The 22,116-nt window shown below is 29.3% G+C and overlaps 2 protein-coding genes and 1 long non-coding RNA gene across 3 annotated transcripts; 1 reads left to right on the top strand and 2 right to left on the bottom strand.

The window, feature by feature from the left end:
• Positions 1 to 857: 857 nt before the first annotated feature.
• On the bottom strand, positions 858 to 1,279 carry LOC139907317 (uncharacterized). Its single transcript, XR_011783828.1, has 2 exons — positions 1,127 to 1,279; positions 858 to 1,065 (listed from the first exon to the last, which is right to left on the bottom strand). It is a non-coding gene; the product is annotated as an uncharacterized lncRNA (long non-coding RNA).
• A 15,239-nt stretch (positions 1,280 to 16,518) lies between these two features.
• Positions 16,519 to 17,543, top strand: LOC121130162 (vesicle-associated membrane protein 3). The gene has a single exon (XM_040725914.2). The coding sequence runs from the start codon at positions 16,641 to 16,643 to the stop codon at positions 17,070 to 17,072; it is 432 nt and encodes a 143-aa protein (XP_040581848.1). The 5' UTR covers positions 16,519 to 16,640; the 3' UTR covers positions 17,073 to 17,543.
• Positions 17,544 to 18,249: 706 nt separating this feature from the next.
• On the bottom strand, positions 18,250 to 20,141 carry nesd (nessun dorma). Its single transcript, XM_040725915.2, has one exon. The coding sequence runs from the start codon at positions 19,985 to 19,987 to the stop codon at positions 18,398 to 18,400; it is 1,590 nt and encodes a 529-aa protein (XP_040581849.1). The 5' UTR covers positions 19,988 to 20,141; the 3' UTR covers positions 18,250 to 18,397.
• Between the last annotated feature and the right edge of the window lie 1,975 nt (positions 20,142 to 22,116).

Raw genomic sequence — 22,116 nt, forward strand, 5'->3', positions numbered from 1 at the left:
TATACTCCTATAACGACAAGAAGTAATCATAATCATTTGTAAGGGAAAATATTCACTTTGAAAAACCCATGCTCATTAAGGAAATGTTACGCGCGTCAATACTTTATTCATCATTTTTTTATACTAAAAACTTTAGAAAGATTGATTGTTCATTAATTCATTTATTATAAATGACTATTTGACTTATATTGACTGCTTTTAGGTGAAAGTGCTATTGTGTCCTAGAAATTTCGAAATTTAGAGGGGATGCACAACCACTTATGATGAATAAATATGAATATACCTTTATATTACTTAATTTTTTTTTTTAAATTTTATAAAGTTAACCAAGATTTATAAAATTAAACACTTTTTTCTTTCATGTTAAAGAAAATAGTAAACTAATACAAACAAATTAAAGGACTTGAAACTTATTGTCCATCAAAAATATAGGCATCCTTCCATTGCCCACTATGTATGATATAACTTGCTCTAAAGTGTATGAAAAATCTGTTATAACATCGTTATACAATTTTATTTCCATATTGTAGCCTATAAATTAAGTATTGCATTGAAAAAAATAAAGTATTGTTCTCATATTTTCCTAATTAATCCTCTCACCCCATCAAAAAAAGTAATATTCAAATTTGTACATATCATAGGAATATTTAGTACATATATGTCACTGCTTATGATTGGTATCAAGTCGTATACCATGCAAATGTTAAGTCTTTTTTTATTATTATTTATAAATCCATTTGATGGAGTTTAATCAAGATTGGTTAGAAATTTGTAGATTTTACGTATTAAAATATTAACTTTGAACCCCAAAGATAGGGTCTGGCTCCTTCCATTATGAGGAAAATATGACGACAGTAAAAAATTCAATAGCAGCTATATTAACGTTAGAGTTTTTACAAGGGCCTTAAGTTTATACATGTAATTATAGGAATATAAAAATTTTCCAAATCCTTCGTGAGTTTAAATCAAAAAGAAAAGCAACTTGAATGGACGACATTTTTGCTACAAAGATAACTATGTAGAGTATAACTAGATTTATCTTTATCGCCAATACTTTTGAATTATCTAAATAAGGAGAAATAATTATTAAGAGCACACTAATATCTTACAGGTTACTAATAAATACTTTTTTTAAATGAGCCCTCACGAGGATCTTGTCAATTTTCACATTCCTAATGATAATATTACTAAGTAATATAGTGTTAAAAAATGGAAGTTATGATTATGTTCTTTTTTTGAAATAATAGTTTTGGAAAATGGCTAGATTAGTTAAAAATGATATTTGGAGGTAAAAATGATATAAACAACTAACCGAATATTATAGCTTAATAAAATGAAAATAGCTATGTGGAAAAATGGCTAGTTGCATCTAGACTGATATTTTACACAAAATGGCAGGAGAAAATAAAAAATGTGTTAAGGTGTAAAACACGAGTATATTTGTTTAAACTAATATTTTAAGAACAAAAAGGAAAAATGGCAAAGTAAATAATGACAGAAGAAGATTTGGCAGGAGAGAATGAAAAAAAATAACGAAATGCGTTTAAACTGATATAATGCCTATCACAAAAACATTATTTATTAATAAAAAGAAAAGAGTGAATGTGGAAATATAGCTAGTTGCATTACGACCTATATTTTTACAAAAAATGGCTGGAGAAAAATAAAACAAGTGTATTTAGCTGTAAAAAACGGCTTGATTCGTTTAAACTAACATTTCGAAAGAAAATGGCGGGAGAAAAAAGGGGAAAATGGCCGAGTAAATAATGGCAGAAGATGATTTGGCAGGAGAGAATGGAGGAAAAATGACTATGTACATAAAATATCTAAATTAATTAGAACTTATATAATGCCTATCTCAAAAATATTATTTATCAATAAAATGAAAAGTGTCAATGTTAAAAAATATAAAAAAATGTGTTTAGGTGTAAAAAATGGCTAGAATTACTTCACTAACATTTCAAGAAAAAAATGGCTGAAAAAAACATGTCAAAATGGCAGCGAAATAATAACAGTAGGAGATTTGGCAGGCGAGAATGAAGGAAAATGTCTAGGTGGAAAAAGAGCTACATTATTTTAAACTGAGATCATGCCTATCTCAAAAATATTATTTATTAATAAAATGAAGAGTGTCGATGTGAAAAAATGGATATTTGCATTTGGATAGATATTTTTACAAAAAAATTGACGGATAAAAAAAAAAATATGTGTTTAGGTGAAATAAATGGCTAGATTCGTTTTACCTCACATTTCAAGAAAAAAATTGGCTGAAAAAAACAAGTCAAAATGGCAGCAAAATAATAACAGTAGGAGATATGGCAGGCGAGAATGAAGGAAAAATGTCTAGGTGGAAAAAATAGCTAAATTATTTTAAAGTGAGATAAGGCCTATATTTAAAATAGTATTTATTAATAAAATGAAGAGTGTCGATGTGAAAAAATGGATATTTGGATTGATATTTTAAACAAAAAATTGACGCATAAAAAAAAAAAATGTGTTTAGGTGAAATAAATGGCTAGATTTGTTTTAGCTCACATTTCAAGAAAAAAATGGCTGAAAAAACAAATCAAAATGGCAGAGTAAATAATGGCAGAAGAAGATATGGCAGGCAAGAATGAAAGAAAAATGTCTAGGTGGAAAAAAAAGCTAAATTATTTTAAACTGAGATAATGCCTATCCCAAAGATATTAGTTATTAATAAAATGAAAAATGTCGAAGTGGAAAAATGGCTAGTTGTATTTTGACTGATATTTTTACAAAAATTGACGTATAAAAAAAAAAAAAATGTGTTTAGGTGAAATATATGGCTAGATTTGCTTTAACTAACATTTCAAGAAAAAAAATGGCTGAAAAAAACAAGTCAAAATGGCAGAGTAAATAATGGCTGAAGAAGATATGCCAGGCGAGAATGAAGGAAATATGTCTAGGTGGAAAAAATAGCTAAATTATTTCAAACTGAGATCATGCCTATCTCAAAGATATTAGTTATTAATAAAATGAAAAATGTCGAAGAGGAAAAATGGCTAGTTGCATTTTGACTGATATTTTTACAAAAAATTGACGTATAAGAATGAAAAAAATGTGTTTAGGTGAAATAAATTGCTAAATTTGCTTCAACTAACATTTCAAGAAAAAAAATGGCTGAAAAAACAAGTCAAAATGGCAGACTAAATAATGGCCGAAGAAGATATGGCAGGCGAGAATGAAGGAAATATGTCTAGGTGGAAAAAATAGCTAAATTATTTCAAACTGAGATAATGCCTATCCCAAAGATATTAGTTATTAATAAAATGAAGATTGTCGATGTGAAAAAATGGATATTTGCATTTGGATGGATATTTTTACAAAAGTGGTAGGATAAAAATGAAAAAAATGTGTGAGTTGAAATAAATAGCTAGATTCGTTTAAGCTACAATTTCAAGAAAAAAATGGCTGAAAAAAACAAGTCAAAATGGCAGCGAAATAATAACAGTAGGAGATTTGGCAGGCGAGAATGAAGGAAAATGTCTAGGTGGAAAAAATAGCTACATTATTTTAAACTGAGATCATGCCTATCTCAAAAATATTATTTATTAATAAAATGAAGAGTGTCGATGTGAAAAAATGGATATTTGGATTGATATTTTTACAAAAAATTGACATATAAAAATTAAAAAAATGTGTTTAGGTGAAATAAATGGCTAGATTTGCTTCAACTAACATTTCAAAAATAAAAATGGCTGAAAAAAACAAGTCAAAATGGCAGAGTAAATAATGGCTGAAGAAGATATGGCAGGCGAGAATGAAGGAAATATGTCTAGGTGGAAAAAATAGCTAAATTATTTCAAAGTGAGATCATGCCTATCTCAAAGATATTAGTTATTAATAAAATGAAAAATGTCGAAGAGGAAAAATGGCTAGTTGCATTTTGACTGATATTTTTACAAAAAATTGACGTATAAAAAAAAAAAAATGTGTTTAGGTGAAATAAATGGCTAAATTTGCTTCAACTAACATTTCAAGAAAAAAAATGGCTGAAAAAACAAGTCAAAATGGCAGACTAAATAATGGCCGAAGAAGATATGGCAGGCAAAAATGAAGGAAATATGTCTAGGTGGAAAAAATAGCTAAATTATTTCAAACTGAGATAATGCCTATCTCAAAGATATTAGTTATTAATAAAATGAAAAATGTCGAAGAGGAAAAATGGCTAGTTGCATTTTGACTGATATTTTTACAAAAAATTGACGTATAAAATGAAAAAATGTGTTTAGGTGAAATAAATGGCTAAATTTGCTTCAACTAACATTTCAAGAAAAAAAATGGCTGAAAAAAACAAGTCAAAATGGCAGAGTAAATAATGGCCGAAGAAGATATGGCAGGCGAGAATGAAGGAAATATGTCTAGGTGGAAAAAATAGCTAAATTATTTCAAACTGAGATAATGCCTATCCCAAAGATATTAGTTATTAATAAAATGAAGATTGTCGATGTGAAAAAATGGATATTTGCATTTGGATGGATATTTTTACAAAAGTGGTAGGATAAAAATTAAAAAAATGTGTGAGTTGAAATAAATAGCTAGATTCGTTTAAGCTACAATTTCAAGAAAAAAAATGGCTGAAAAAAACAAGTCAAAATGGCAGCGAAATAATAACAGTAGGAGATATGGCAGGCGAGAATGAAGGAAAAATGTCTAGGTGGAAAAAATAGCTAAATTATTTTAAACTGAGATCATGCCTATCTCAAAAATAGTATTTATTAATAAAATGAAGAGTGTCGATGTGAAAAAATGGATATTTGGATTGATATTTTTACAAAAAATTGACATATAAAAATTAAAAAAATGTGTTTAGGTGAAATAAATGGCTAGATTTGCTTCAACTAACATTTCAAAAATAAAAATGGCTGAAAAAAACAAGTCAAAATGGCAGAGTAAATAATGGCAGAAGAAGATATGGCAGGCAAGAATGAAGGAAAAATGTCTAGGTGGAAAAAAAAGCTAAATTATTTTAAACTGAGATAATGCCTATCCCAAAGATATTAGTTATTAATAAAATGAAAATTGTCGATGTGAAAAAATGGATATTTGCATTTGGATGGATATTTTTACAAAAGTGGTAGGATAAAAATTAAAAAAATGTGTGAGTTGAAATAAATAGCTAGATTCGTTTAAGCTACAATTTCAAGAAAAAATGCCTGAAAAAACAAGTCAAAATGGCAGCGAAATAATAACAGTAGGAGATATGGCAGGCGAGAATGAAGGAAAATGTCTAGGTGGAAAAAATAGCTAAATTATTTCAAACTGAGATAATGCCTATCTCAAAGATATTAGTTATTAATAAAATGAAAAATGTCGAAGTGGAAAAATGGCTAGTTGCATTTTGACTGATATTTTTACAAAAAATTGACGTATAAAAATGAAAAAAATGTGTTTAGGTGAAATAAATGGCTAAATTTGCTTCAACTAACATTTCAAGAAAAAAAATGGCTGAAAAAAAACAAGTCAAAATGGCAGAGTAAATAATGGCCGAAGAAGATATGGCAGGCGAGAATGAAGGAAATATGTCTAGGTGGAAAAAATAGCTAAATTATTTCAAACTGAGATAATGCCTATCTCAAAGATATTAGTTATTAATAAAATGAAAAATGTCGAAGTGGAAAAATGGCTAGTTGCATTTTGACTGATATTTTTACAAAAAATTGACGTATAAGAATGAAAAAAAATGTGTTTAGGTGAAATAAATGGCTAGATTTGCTTCAACTAACATTTCAAAAATAAAAATGGCTGAAAAAAGCAAATCAAAATGGCAGAGTAAATAATGGCAGAAGAAGATATGGCAGGCAAGAATGAAAGAAAAATGTCTAGGTGGAAAAAAAAGCTAAATTATTTCAAACTGAGATCATGCCTATCTCAAAGATATTAGTTATTAATAAAATGAAAAATGTCGAAGAGGAAAAATGGCTAGTTGCATTTTGACTGATATTTTTACAAAAAATTGACGTATAAGAATGAAAAAAATGTGTTTAGGTGAAATAAATGGCTAAATTTGCTTCAACTAACATTTCAAGAAAAAAAATGGCTGAAAAAAACAAGTCAAAATAGCAAAGTAAATAATGGCCGAAGAAGATATGGCAGGCGAGAATGAAGGAAATATGTCTAGGTGGAAAAAATAGCTAAATTATTTCAAACTGAGATAATGCCTATCTCAAAGATATTAGTTATTAATAAAATGAAAAATGTCGAAGTGGAAAAATGGCTAGTTGCATTTTGACTGATATTTTTACAAAAAATTGACGTATAAGAATGAAAAAAATGTGTTTAGGTGAAATAAATGGCTAAATTTGCTTCAACTAACATTTCAAGAAAAAAAATGGCTGAAAAAAACAAGTCAAAATGGCAGAGTAAATAATGGCCGAAGAAGATATGGCAGGCGAGAATGAAGGAAATATGTCTAGGTGGAAAAAATAGCTAAATTATTTCAAACTGAGATAATGCCTATCTCAAAGATATTAGTTATTAATAAAATGAAAAATGTCGAAGAGGAAAAATGGCTAGTTGCATTTTGACTGATATTTTTACAAAAAATTGACGTATAAGAATGAAAAAAATGTGTTTAGGTGAAATAAATGGCTAAATTTGCTTCAACTAACATTTCAAGAAAAAAAATGGCTGAAAAAAAAGAAGTCAAAATGGCAGAGTAAATAATGGCCGAAGAAGATATGGCAGGCGAGAATGAAGGAAATATGTCTAGGTGGAAAAAATAGCTAAATGATTTCAAACTGAGATCATGCCTTTCTCAAAGATATTAGTTATTAATAAAATGAAAAATGTCGAAGAAGAAAAATGGCTAGTTGCATTTTGACTGATATTTTTACAAAAAATTGACGTATAAAAATGAAAAAAATGTGTTTAGGTGAAATAAATGGCTAAATTTGCTTCAACTAACATTTCAAGAAAAAAAATGGCTGAAAAAAACAAGTCAAAATGGCAGAGTAAATAATGGCCGAAGAAGATATGGCAGGCGAGAATGAAGGAAATATGTCTAGGTGGAAAAAATAGCTAAATTATTTCAAACTGAGATCATGCCTTTCTCAAAGATATTAGTTATTAATAAAATGAAAAATGTCGAAGAGGAAAAATGGCTAGTTGCATTTTGACTGATATTTTTACAAAAAATTGACGTATAAAAAAAAAAAAATGTGTTTAGGTGAAATAAATGGCTAGATTTGCTTCATCTAACATTTCAAGAAAAAAATGGCTGAAAAAAACAAGTCAAAATGGCAGAGTAAATAATGGCTGAAGAAGATATGCCAGGCGAGAATGAAGGAAATATGTCTAGGTGGAAAAAATAGCTAAATTATTTTAAACTGAGATAATGCTTATCCCAAAGATATTAGTTATTAATAAAATGAAGAGTGTCGATGTGAAAAAATGGATATTTGAATTAGGATGGATATTTTTAGAAAAGTGGTAGGATAAAAAAAAAAATGTGTGAGTTGAAATAAATAGCTAGATTCGTTTAAGCTACAATTTCAAAAAAAAATGCCTGAAAAAACAAGTCAAAATGGCAGCGAAATAATAACAGTAGGAGATATGGCAATCGAGAATGAAGGAAAAATGTCTAGGTGGAAAAAATAGCTAAATTATTTTAAACTGAGATCATGCCTATATCAAAGATATTAGTTATTAATAAAATGAAAAATGTCGAAGAGGAAAAATGGATATTTGGATTGATATTTTTACAAAAAATTGACATATAAAAATTAAAAAAATGTGTTTAGGTGAAATAAATGGCTAGATTTGCTTCAACTAACATTTCAAAAATAAAAATGGCTGAAAAAAACAAGTCAAAATGGCAGAGTAAATAATGGCAGAAGAAGATATGGCAGGCAAGAATGAAGGAAAAATGTTTAGGTGGAAAAATAAAGCTAAATTATTTCAAACTGAGATAATGCCTATCCCAAAGATATTAGTTATTAATAAAATGAAGATTGTCGATGTGAAAAAATGGATATTTGCATTTGGATGGATATTTTTAGAAAAGTGGTAGGATAAAAATAAAAAAAATGTGTGAGTTGAAATAAATAGCTAGATTCGTTTAAGCTACAATTTCAAGAAAAAAATGGCTGAAAAAAACAAGTCAAAATGGCAGCAAAATAATAACAGTAGGAGATATGGCAGGCGAGAATGAAGGAAAAATGTCTAGGTGGAAAAAAAAGCTAAATTATTTCAAACTGAGATCATGCCTATCTCAAAGATATTAGTTATTAATAAAATGAAAAATGTCAAAGAGGAAAAATGGCTAGTTGCATTTTGACTGATATTTTTACAAAAATTGACGTATAAGAAAAAAAAAATGTGTTTAGGTGAAATAAATGTCTAAATTTGCTTCAACTAACATTTCAAGAAAAAAAATGGCTGAAAAAAACAAGTCAAAATGGCAGAGTAAATAATGGCCGAAGAAGATATGGCAGGCGAGAATGAAGGAAATATGTCTAGGTGGAAAAAATAGCTAAATTATTTCAAACTGAGATAATGCCTATCTCAAAGATATTAGTTATTAATAAAATGAAAAATGTCGAAGTGGAATAATGGCTAGTTGCATTTTGACTGATATTTTTACAAAAAATTGACGTATAAGAATGAAAAAAATGTGTTTAGGTGAAATAAATGGCTAAATTTGCTTCAACTAACATTTCAAGAAAAAAAATGGCTGAAAAAAACAAGTCAAAATGGCAGAGTAAATAATGGCCGAAGAAGATATGGCAGGCGAGAATGAAGGAAATATGTCTAGGTGGAAAAAATAGCTAAATTATTTCAAACTGAGATCATGCCTATCTCAAAGATATTAGTTATTAATAAAATGAAAAATGTCGAAGAGGAAAAATGGCTAGTTGCATTTTGACTGATATTTTTACAAAAAATTGACGTATAAGAATGAAAAAATGTGTTTAGGTGAAATAAATGGCTAAATTTGCTTCAACTAACATTTCAAGAAAAAAATGGCTGAAAAAAACAAGTCAAAACGGCAGAGTAAATAATGGCCGAAGAAGATATGGCAGGCGAGAATGAAGGAAATATGTCTAGGTGGAAAAAATAGCTAAATTATTTCAAACTGAGATAATGCCTATCCCAAAGATATTAGTTATTAATAAAATGAAAATTGTCGATGTGAAAAAATGGATATTTGCATTTGGATGGATATTTTTACAAAAGTGGTAGGATAAAAATTAAAAAAATGTGTGAGTTGAAATAAATAGCTAGATTTGTTTAAGCTACAATTTCAAGAAAAAATGCCTGAAAAAAACAAGTCAAAATGGCAGCGAAATAATAACAGTAGGAGATATGGCAGGCGAGAATGAAGGAAAAATGTCTAGGTGGAAAAAATAGCTAAATTATTTCAAACTGAGATAAGGCCTATATCAAAGATATTAGTTATTAATAAAATGAAAAATGTCGAAGAGGAAAAATGGATATTTGGATTGATATTTTTACAAAAAATTGACATATAAAAATTAAAAAAATGTGTTTAGGTGAAATAAATGGCTAGATTTGCTTCAACTAACATTTCAAAAATAAAAATTGCTGAAAAAAACAAGTCAAAATGGCAGAGTAAATAATGGCAGAAGAAGATATGGCAGGCAAGAATGAAGGAAAAATGTTTAGGTGGAAAAATAAAGCTAAATTATTTCAAACTGAGATAATGCCTATCCCAAAGATATTAGTTATTAATAAAATGAAAATTGTCGATGTGAAAAAATGGATATTTGCATTTGGATGGATATTTTTACAAAAGTGGTAGGATAAAAATGAAAAAATGTGTGAGTTGAAATAAATAGCTAGATTCGTTTAAGCTACAATTTCAAGAAAAAAATGGCTGAAAAAAACAAGTCAAAATGGCAGCGAAATAATAACAGTAGGAGATATGGCAGGCGAGAATGAAGGAAAAATGTCTAGGTGGAAAAAATAGCTAAATTATTTCAAACTGAGATAATGCCTATCTCAAAGATATTAGTTATTAATAAAATGAAAAATGTCGAAGTGGAAAAATGGCTAGTTGCATTTTGACTGATATTTTTACAAAAAATTGACGTATAAAAAAAAAAAAAATGTGTTTAGGTGAAATAAATGGCTAAATTTGCTTCAACTAACATTTCAAGAAAAAAAATGGCTGAAAAAAACAAGTCAAAATGGCAGAGTAAATAATGGCCGAAGAAGATATGGCAGGCGAGAATGAAGGAAAAATGTCTAGGTGGAAAAATAGCTAAATTATTTCAAACTGATATAAGGCCTATCTCAAAGATATTAGTTATTAATAAAATGAAAAATGTCGAAGAGGAAAAATGGCTAGTTGCATTTTGACTGATATTTTTACAAAAAATTGACGTATAAGAATGAAAAAAATGTGTTTAGGTGAAATAAATGGCTAAATTTGCTTCAACTAACATTTAAAGAAAAAAAAATGGCTGAAAAAAACAAGTCAAAATGGCAGAGTAAATAATGGCCGAAGAAGATATGGCAGGCGAGAATGAAGGAAATATGTCTAGGTGGAAAAAATAGCTAAATTATTTCAAACTGAGATAATGCCTATCTCAAAGATATTAGTTATTAATAAAATGAAAAATGTCGAAGTGGAAAAATGGCTAGTTGCATTTTGACTGATATTTTTACAAAAAATTGACGTATAAAATGAAAAAAATGTGTTTAGGTGGAATAAATGGCTAAATTTGCTTCAACTAACATTTCAAGAAAAAAAAAAGCTGAAAAAAAAGAAGTTAAAATGGCAGAGTAAATAATGGCCGAAGAAGATATGGCAGGTGAGAATGAAGGAAAATGTCTAGGTGGAAGAAATAGCTAAATTATTTTAAACTGAGATCATGCCTATCTCAAAGATATTAGTTATTAATAAAATGAAAAATGTCGAAGAGGAAAAATGGCTAGTTGCATTTTGACTGATATTTTTACAAAAAATTGACGTATAAGAATGAAAAAAATGTGTTTAGGTGAAATAAATGGCTAAATTTGCTTCAACTAACATTTCAAGAAAAAAAATGGCTGAAAAAACAAGTCAAAATGGCAGAGTAAATAATGGCAGAAGAAGATATGGCAGGCGAGAATGAAGGAAATATGTCTAGGTGGAAAAAATAGCTAAATTATTTCAAACTGAGATAAGGCCTATCTCAAATATATTAGTTATTAATAAAATGAAAAATGTCGAAGTGGAAAAATGGATATTTGGATTGATATTTTTACAAAAATTGACATATAAAAATTAAAAAAATGTGTTTAGGTGAAATAAATGGCTAGATTTGCTTCAACTAACATTTCAAGAAAAAAAATGGCTGAAAAAAACAAGTCAAAATGGCAGAGTAAATAATGGCAGAAGAAGATATGGCAGGCAAGAATGAAGGAAAAATGTCTAGGTGGAAAAAAAAGCTAAATTATTTTAAACTGAGATAATGCCTATCCCAAAGATATTAGTTATTAATAAAATGAAGATTGTCGATGTGAAAAAATGGATATTTGAATTTGGATTGATATTTTTACAAAAGTGGTAGGATAAAAATGAAAAAATGTGTGAGTTGAAATAAATAGCTAGATTCGTTTAAGCTACAATTTCAAGAAAAAATGCCTGAAAAAAACAAGTCAAAATGGCAGCGAAATAAAACAGTAGGAGATTTGGCAGGCGAGAATGAAGGAAAATGTCTAGGTGGAAAAAATAGCTAAATTATTTCAAACTGAGATCATGCCTATATCAAAGATATTAGTTATTAATAAAATGAAAAATGTCGAAGAGGAAAAATGGATATTTTGATTGATATTTTTACAAAAAATTGACATATAAAAATGAAAAAAATGTGTTTAGGTGAAATAAATGGCTAAATTTGCTTCAACTAACATTTCAAGAAAAAAATGGCTGAAAAAAACAAGTCAAAATGGCAGAGTAAATAATGGCCGAAGAAGATATGGCAGGCGAGAATGAAGGAAATATGTCTAGGTGGAAAAAATAGCTAAATTATTTCAAACTGAGATAAGGCCTATCTCAAAGATATTAGTTATTAATAAAATGAAAAATGTCGAAGAGGAAAAATGGATATTTGGATTGATATTTTTACAAAAAATTGACATATAAAAATTAAAAAAATGTGTTTAGGTGAAATAAATGGCTAGATTTGCTTCAACTAACATTTCAAAAATAAAAATGGCTGAAAAAAACAAGTCAAAATGGCAGAGTAAATAATGGCAGAAGAAGATATGGCAGGCAAGAATGAAGGAAAAATGTTTAGGTGGAAAAATAAAGCTAAATTATTTCAAACTGAGATAATGCCTATCCCAAAGATATTAGTTATTAATAAAATGAAGATTGTCGATGTGAAAAAATGGATATTTGCATTTGGATGGATATTTTTAGAAAAGTGGTAGGATAAAAATGAAAAAATGTGTGAGTTGAAATAAATAGCTAGATTGTTTAAGCTACAATTTCAAGAAAAAAATGCCTGAAAAAACAAGTCAAAATGGCAGCGAAATAATAACAGTAGGAGATATGGCAGGCGAGAATGAAGGAAAATGTCTAGGTGGAAAAAATAGCTAAATTATTTCAAACTGAGATCATGCCTATCTCAAAGATATTAGTTATTAATAAAATGAAAAATGTCGAAGAGGAAAAATGGCTAGTTGCATTTTGACTGATATTTTTACAAAAAATTGACGTATAAAAATGAAAAAAATGTGTTTAGGTGAAATAAATGGCTAAATTTGCTTCAACTAACATTTCAAGAAAAAAATGGCTGAAAAAAACAAGTCAAAATGGCAGAGTAAATAATGGCCGAAGAAGATATGGCAGGCGAGAATGAAGGAAATATGTCTAGGTGGAAAAAATAGCTAAATTATTTCAAACTGAGATCATGCCTATCTCAAAGATATTAGTTATGAATAAAATGAAAAATGTCGAAGAAGAAAAATGGCTAGTTGCATTTTGACTGATATTTTTACAAAAAATTGACGTATAAGAATGAAAAAAATGTGTTTAGGGTGAATAAATGGCTAAATTTGCTTCAACTAACATTTCAAGAAAAAAATGGCTGAAAAAACAAGTCAAAATGGCAGAGTAAATAATGGCCGAAGAAGATATGGCAGGCGAGAATGGAGGAAAAATGTCTTGGTGGAAGAAATAGCTAAATTATTTTAAACTGAGATCATGGCTATCCCAAAGATATTAGTTATTAATAAAATGAAGATTGTCGATGTGAAAAAATGGATATTTGCATTTGGATTGATATTTTTACAAAAGTGCTAGGAGAAAAATGAAAAAAATGTGTGAGTTGAAATAAATAGCTAGATTGGTTTAAGCTAAAATTTCAAGAAAAAAATGGCTAAAAAAAAACAAGTCAAAATGGCAGCGAAATAATAACAGTAGGAGATATGGCAGGCGAGAATGAAGGAAATATGTCTAGGTGGAAAAAATAGCTAAATTTTTTTAATCTAAGATAATAACTATCTTAAAGATATTAGTTATTAATAAAATGAAAAATGTCGAAGTGGAAATATGGCTTGTTGCATTTTGACTGATATTTTTACAAAAAATTGACGTATAAAAAAAAAAAAAATGTGTTTAGGTGAAATAAATGGCTAGATTTGCTTCAACTAACATTTCAAGAAAAAAATGGCTGAAAAAAAAGAAGTTAAAATGGCAGAGTAAATAATGGCAGAAAAAGATTTGGCAAGAGAGAATGGAGGAAAATGTCTAGGTGGAGAAAATAGCTAAATTATTTTAATCTAAGATAATGCCTATTTCAAAGATATTAGTTATTAATAAAATGAAAAATGTCTAAGTGAAAAAATGGCTTGTTGCATTTGACTGATATCTTTACAAAAAATTGACGTATAAAACTAAAAAAAATATGTTTAGGTGAAATAAATGGCTAGATTTGCTTCAACTAAGATTTCAAGAAAAAAAATGGCTGAAAAAAAAGAAGTCAAAATGGCAGAGTAAATAATGGCAGAAAAAGATTTGACAGGCGAGAATGAAGGAAAAATGTCTAGGTGGAAAAAATAGCTAAATTATTTTAAACTGAGATAATGCCTATATCAAAAATAGTATTTATTAATAAAATGAAGAGTGTCGATGTGAAAAAATGGATATTTGCATTTGGATTGATATTTTTAACAAAAAATTTACGGATAAAAAAAAAAATGTGTTTAGGTGAAATAAATGGCTAGATTTGTTTTAGCTCACATTTCAAGAAAAAAATGGCAGAAAAAAACAATTCAAAATGGCAGCGAAATAATAACAGTAGGAGATATGGCAGGCGAGAATGAAGGAAAAATGTCTAGGTGGAAAAAATAACTAAATTATTTTAAACTGAGATAATGCCTATATCAAAAATAGTATTTATTAATAAAATGAAGAGTGTCGATGTGGAAAAACGGATATTTGAATTTGGATGGATATTTTTACAAAAGTGGTAGGAGAAAAATAAAGATATAGTGTGTAGGTGAAATAAATGGCTAGATTCGTGAAGCTAACATTTCAAGAAAAAAATGGCTGAAAAAAACAAGTCAAAATGGCATGGAAATAGTAACAGTAGGAGATATGGCAGGCGAGAATGGAGGAAAAATGACTATGTGGAAAAAATAGATAAATTATTTTAAACTGAAATAATGCCTATCTCCAAAATATTATTTATTATTAAAATGAAAAGTGTCGATGTTGAAAAATGGCTAGTTGCATATAGACTGATATTTTTACAAAAAATTGAAGGAGAAAAATATAGAAAATTTGTTTATGTGTAATAAACGGCTAAATTTGTTTAAACGAATTTTTCATCAAAAAAATTGCTGAAAAAAAAGGAAAAATGACTGCGAAATTAATTGGTAGGTGTAGGTGGAAAAAACGTCTAAATTTGTTTAAACTGTTATGATATCTATCACAAATATATTATTTATTAAGAAATAATTAGTGTCCATTTGGTGAAAGTGGCTAGTTTCGTTTGAACTGATATCTGAAAGAAAAAATGCCTAGATTTGTTTAAACTCGATCAAATTATACCAATCACTAATGTAATATATTTTCAAACGTTTGTTTGTCTATCTATTATTAACATGAGAATAAAGTTTCTTCCAATCGAACGGCTGTTATGCTTGTTTATTTTTCGTTTATTTTAATATATATTATATTAGTGATAGGTATTTGATCAGTTTAAAAGAGTCTTGCTATTTTTTCCATTCTTCCACTTTTCCTTTTTTTTCTCCTGCCATTTTTTGTTAACATCACCATTTTGATAAATGATCAAATGTGATATTTAATATTCCCCCCCTAATGAGGAAATACATGGATATTCGACGTTGGGTGTTTTTGCTACGCTTATAGCACATTTATGTTGCGTTGTTCTATTTTTACAACTCCCAATTATTAAAATAATAGGTAAAACCGTCTAAAAATAGAATATATTCATAAATTGCCATTGCTTTGCTTCAAAAACGTACATAATACTCATAAATAATCATATCGATCAACCTGCTGTAATGAAAACATCCTTTTTGAGGAGAAATTTCCGTAAATAGTAAAATTTAAGTAATATTTTTAAAATTACTAGAATCCTACATCGGGAAAAAGAAGTGTTCTATCGATTCCAGTGCGTAACACAATAGTAGGGGCCTTCTAAACCATATGAATGAAGTATTTCATTGAAAGATCATTGTTATAATATGTCGATATATTTGTTATTAAATTTGATGTTGTACAAATACAAATTGAAATTGACATTCAAATTTTGAAAAGCAAATGCATCCATTTCAATAATTAAAGCCTTATATCTGTAGCTGTATGTATGCAGTGAGTCCATTCTTTTGTCCTCGAGAAAATTTTTATGGGATTTCAAATATTACTCTAAAATGAAAGAATGGATCAAAATGCCACTTGTTGTTCCAATAATATGGCAATTTCTTTTAAATATTATGTAGGTCTATTAATTAGGATAAGATATTACAGTTGTACTGTTGTACAGTTGAACATAATATGAAGAAATTGGGTTGGATATATGCTGCGTAGCAAGGTTGTGCCCGATTCAGGTTCAGCGGTTCTATCGGTCTCAATTCAGCTTTATCGGTCTCTGTTCTTTTTTATACAAGCTCATTTTAGTAACAGGCATTTAAAACAAGGGACGCCGCTAGAAAATTTGGGCCGAAGAAATTATATTGCCCGCTAGACCGATTAGGGAACAACCTTGCTCTATAATAGGGTATATTGTGCATAATATAGGTTTTTTATTTTATTAATTGGGTTATATTACAAATATGTAACGTCATTGAAAGTATAATTGTTTAATGGTTAATCTTTATGTAAAAAAAATTAGATTATTTTTTGAAATGGGTAAGATATAAGATACTAAACTTTCAGTTTACTCCATTACTTTTATGAAAATGAGAAAATTATTTTGCTCTCTAGTCAAACACACAAAAAAGAGTGCGTTTCATGAATTATTTAATTATTCTGTATTCAGCAGTGCTCCCTCAATTGTGTCAACTGTTTGAGGCGTATGACGTCATCAGTCAACTATGATTACTCATATAAATTACATCGTCTTCCTAACATAATAATCAACACAACATCATTAATTAATCAATCATAGTTGCTTCAATATATTAAATCATCCAAAATGTCTACCAATATTCCAATTAATGACGAAGATTCAGATGACTCCCTCATCATTGGCATGACTGGCGATGGAAGAGGTGAAAGAAGGGAGCTTCTCGGAAGCGGATCAGATGACGATGATGACTTTTTCCTTCAGGGTCCCAGAGTCTCTCTCCATCAATCTGACTCCAAGTCCAAGCTAGTAGGCCTTAAAAATAAAGTGGATGAAGTCACTAACATCATGAAAGAAAACGTTAATCGTGTTCTGGAAAGGAATGATCGGTTGGATGACTTACAAGAGAGAAGTGATCGACTCAATGTCTTTAGTTCTAACTTTACAGCCTCAGCATCGGCGCTGCGAAGAAAGGCTTGGTGGGAGAATAATAAGGCCAAGGGGATCATTGGAGTATCCGCCTCTGTTATACTTCTCATTATTATAATTTCGTTATTCTAATTCATACTGTCATTTTAAATATTAAGAGAACTCTTAATTCTTTATTTCTCAATTGTTCTTCTCCAAAGATTATGAGTGCTGTTTTAAGAAGCCTTTAAATTACGAAAAAAAGAGGGATATTTTATACATCAAGTTTATTTGAATACTAAATTCGAAGTTTCATTAAAATCATTTAATTAATATACAAATAATTCACTCTTGTGTTATAATATATACAAAAAATATATTGTCTAGCGAAATTATTTGATTGCCTAAATAAATGTAAAATAAAGCCGTAGATTTAAAACATTGTATAGAAAAGAAGAAAAAAAAATTAAGTATACTAATTTTAAAGAAAATGGAGCCTATTTTATTATTAATATTAAGTCATTTTTGTACATTTCATGAGATATTTGTATATATATTGTCAAACCATCCATATTAAAAATTATATATTTATTTAGATTCATTAAAATTACTTGTAAATTTAAATTGATAGAAAATGGGTACTTGAACTTTAATTTGTCCATCGTAGTCGCTGAGCAAAAGTGTAAGTCACTTTTTAATTCACATGAATGATTTATAAGCTATAAATTATAATACTTCAAATTTCACAAATGTTCGAGTAAGGAAATATTAGTATTAGTCTTAATAAATTCATCTTTATTGCAAAAATGTAATAATAAAAATCTTGATTTTGAAGATTTAAATATTACTTATCAATAATAATGTTGTGCCCACTACAGATACATCAATATTTGTAATTTTCATCAACTAAGACAGACAAAAGTTATACTTTGAACATATTAATTACTTAATTAAACTTCAACACGAAAATAATCTTGAACAAAAATAGAGAATAGGAGAAATTGCATATTTACTATTTTTATGTATATATACAAACAATCCAATGTTTCATAGGCATACTAGAGTCAATTATAGGCATTGCATTCAAGTTTGTGGAATAAGTTAAGATACCCAAGAATTTTAACTATAGTTTAGAACCTTAATTTGATTTATAAGACATAAATTAAGTCCCGATATGGTCTTTCAAATAAAATATGTCTATTTCTCGTTCTTTTATTGTTAGGATCAATTTTAGGGACTTGAAATGCAATTTGCGACACACACAAAGAGTTCATTAGAATAATTTGTGAAAGAATTTAAATGTATTCTACACTACAATTATCAACACGAATACTTATAAGATATTATGTATTTAGAAAATTATATCTTTTATTAACAGTTAGTTGAGTAGAGTTTAGGTATAATAAGAAAATTAATAGAATTTTGTGGGGAAAAAAATAAATTCTGAAGTCATATTAGAAATTAAGAATAGGCTGGAGTCACTCATAAAAACTATCCGGATCGATGGTAACATTACCAAAAGTGTTGGAGGAACTTTCAGCACTGATTTGCGAAATACTTTTAAGAAGTGAAGCATCTCCCTTTACTAATTTATCCGTATTTTTATAATGATAAATGTAAAGATCCGTGCTAGTATTCGAAAGCAGTTTCACTTCATTCATGACTAGAGTCTCCGCTGTTATTTCTGCATCCAATATAAGCCCTCTACAACAATTTGACACTTCAGTTTCTTTCATTTGAATATGAACTTCAAAGCAACATATTTCAATTCCAGTATAGCATTGAGATATAGAGCATTTATTCATGGATAGCTTGCCTCCATTGACAAAAATACCCGTGAGTCCTCCAATAATTTGAACATTAATTAATTCCAGGGAGCAATCCTTATTTAGAAAGAGAGTTTCAGAGGAATTATTGCTCGTTTGTAGGGTTACATTTTTTATTTTAATAGAGGAATTCTTCATAAAGTTCATCATGACTGAAGAATTGAACTCGTCTGGAGTTATAATCACATCATGAGTACCAATAATAGTTCCTCCTTTACTAAAATCCTCAATGGAGGCGAGCAAATGTTTTCCCGGACAAAGAACGATCACATCACCAGGAAGAAAGGCATTTAATGCTTCCTGAAAGGTTGCATGTACAATTAGAGGGACATCCTCATCCAGACCTTGTTCATTAATAGCTGTTTTGAACATGGATTTGATTTGAGGAAAAGATGAGGGATTGACGAGTGAGACTCGAACACCCTCTGGGTGATTCTCCATTTTTTTATTTTGCTCAACTCTAAATTTAGCCAAGCGAAGAGTGGGATTCTCTAGCAGTTCAACTTCCTTCCGTATCTTCTCCTCTCTTAAATAAACATCATATTTCTCAACAATAATTTCATCTGTTTCATCCTCATTGTTCAAAGTCTCGCTATCAAAGGAGCCTGAGGCGTCTAGTTGCTTAATCAAAGCCTGATTGTATACCGTTTGTGAGGCAAGTCTATCTAATCTGACTCTGACGGTATCATATGGATCAAGTGTAAGTAAATTGATGCGAAACTCGAGGTGTTCTTCCACCCAATCCTCAGAGACTTCGTCATTCACATCCCAAGGTTTCCAAATGTAGTTATAAAAAAATCTCAACTGGTCCAGAGATGTGGCTGTGCTCAGTATATTAAACTCCTTCAACTGATTTTTAATGGGATAGAGCTCCATAAGAGGAACAACCATTTCGTTGTCTTCGATAAAATTGTCATCGTCCAGAACTTCAATAGAAGCTTCTAAATCTGGGAAATTGATGTAAATGACATCTACCACTTTGTGCACCGCGGGACTGTTGGCCTTGGACGTCCAAACGGCCAACCAATTGGGAAGTTCACAATATGTTTCTAGATAGGAGCACCAAAGGGACTTGATATCCCGTGCATGGACTCCTCGATCCGCGTCGCAACTGCTTAAAATCCTTTTAAAATCCTCATAGCGACGGCTTAAACTGCTACTCGGAAAACTAAAAATCTCGGGAAGACCCTTCAAGTTCAGGTCTCTAGAGAGCTCCTCCTCTGTCTCACTATTAGGAGGCATCCCTTCCTCAACTCAATTCAACTATAGAACTGGACAAAATTAGTTGGATCGATCAACAGTCTTAAAAGTTAACACCTTCTTCTTGATCTTTCTAATATAAATAAATTCAAATTCCCGGTTGTCATGAATCTTAACAAACAACCCAAAGAACAAACGCCCACTTCTTTTCCTATGTCGCCCACCTATATCATATATGTGAATCGTTTCTAGCTCTAGCCAAGGTACTTACAAGAGAGATAGTGGTCAACTTTAAAAATAATAGGTGAGACCAGAAACATTTGCAATACTTAGTTTTTGACTCCATTACTCAGAACTGGGCTGACATAGACTCGCCAAATCTTAACACAAGTTAGCTACACAATAAATATCTACTATTGCTTTAATATAGTCCAAGATAGTCAATAGTTGTTGCACAAATTGTATTTTAATGGGACTCATTAACTATTCTGTTAGCAGGGAGAGTTACAACCAGGTCTACGGACTCGCTGAAATTTTAGGGCGAGACCGACTTTAAATTCAACATCAAGCCCTGAGTAAAACGGAATTTCAAGTCCGAGTGCCAAATCTTGCAACTTGGATAGATATAAATGTGTACGTGTGTGAAAAATTGTGTGTATTTTGGGTATCTTAATAAAAAAAAGAAACCAAAAATCAAAATGGTAATCCTGACAATTTGAAGAATTTTTTGAAGATCAGCTTATATTTAATTTAGTACGAGGAATTATGACTATATTTAGTGAACTAAATCACAAAAAAGATTCGTTCACTGAATCAGTTATAAAATACCCCTCTTTAATAAAAATAATTTTCTACTATTTTTCGGAATGATTCAAAGTGATATCTAAAAACCTGTATTGAATCAATAAAGAATAATTTTTAAAGATTAAATTGTAACGGAAAAATTGTAAACTATTAGACATAAATTTATTTAATATATTATATATAAAATATACATTAAAAAATATTGTGGATCATTGATTACTACATTACAGTATTTAATCGGATCGAACTGCAATTAATCCAAATTAGTACCAAGTAATACAAGTTGACTGACTTTAGTTAGACTTAAACATTTTCTGCGTTCAGAGATTATTTGTCATATCAATTATTATGCTGAAAACACGTTCGGATGGGACAGTACGTCGTTATCTCGCGAACACAAAAATACCCTTTGTATTTTGTTGTCAGCTGTGGTTCCCTATTTTCCTTTAATACTTCGTGGCTATTTCATAATTTATTATTTTTCATAAATACACAAATTAATGAGTTATTCTATACATATGCTCTGTTTCCAAAAGAACAAGAATATATTCCCTTGTTGATCTCTTGTCGTTTATATAATAATTAATATATATATTGGCCACTTTATTATTTATATGATGAAATTTGGACTCTTTCTTCATAGAAATAACATAATTAACTACTCATAACTACTCTTTTAATCAAATATTACTAATATTACCGCCAGGCTAAGAGGTCTGTAGGTCTTGATAATAAAATTCTGCTACAAAAGTAAAGACTTCTAAAATTGCATATGAAGAGGCTTTATAATATTCTAAATTTAAGCTTTAACTAAATTGAGATTGCACGTACTCACTGAACATGAATTTGAAGATATGAAACAAGCTTGGGAGGTTTCAAAGTCCTTCTTTTAACATTATTCTATTGATTAAAAAAAATATATATAATAATATTTTTGAAATTGGGCCTTCTTGTTCGTGGGCTCGGATAATTATCCTCTTCTACATATCGTTGCGTGGTAATATCCAGACAAGCAAACTATTGAAAGATAAAAATAAAAGTCTTATATGCTAAAACACACCCGGGCCCATGGTAGGTTAAATTCTTCCACAGCTGCTTCTCCAAGCATCAATAATCCCTTTTAATCCCATAAATCATAATAATACACTCCAGTTCACTTGATAACTTGATTCAAAAGTTCACACGTCAGTTCAACATTCCTTATATCCTAAAACTTACGTATCATACGAGTAATGATTTAACATCTTTAACTTGTCCTCTAGTTAACCCATTATTAATGTGAGCGTTTATTTTAGTTAATATTTGATTACATAAAATTGGGGCCCAGCACTTCACCTGTACAACCCATGGGCCGGGTTGTATTATAT

Source organism: Lepeophtheirus salmonis, chromosome Z, assembly GCF_016086655.4.
Source record: "Lepeophtheirus salmonis chromosome Z, UVic_Lsal_1.4, whole genome shotgun sequence".
In the NCBI taxonomy this organism is placed as follows: domain Eukaryota; kingdom Metazoa; phylum Arthropoda; class Copepoda; order Siphonostomatoida; family Caligidae; genus Lepeophtheirus; species Lepeophtheirus salmonis.

Bases quoted from the DNA above. Each gene is read 5' to 3' on its own strand.
- LOC121130162 (XM_040725914.2), top strand. From the start codon at position 16,641: ATGTCTACCAATATTCCAATTAATGACGAAGATTCAGATGACTCCCTC.
- nesd (XM_040725915.2), bottom strand. From the start codon at position 19,987: ATGCCTCCTAATAGTGAGACAGAGGAGGAGCTCTCTAGAGACCTGAAC.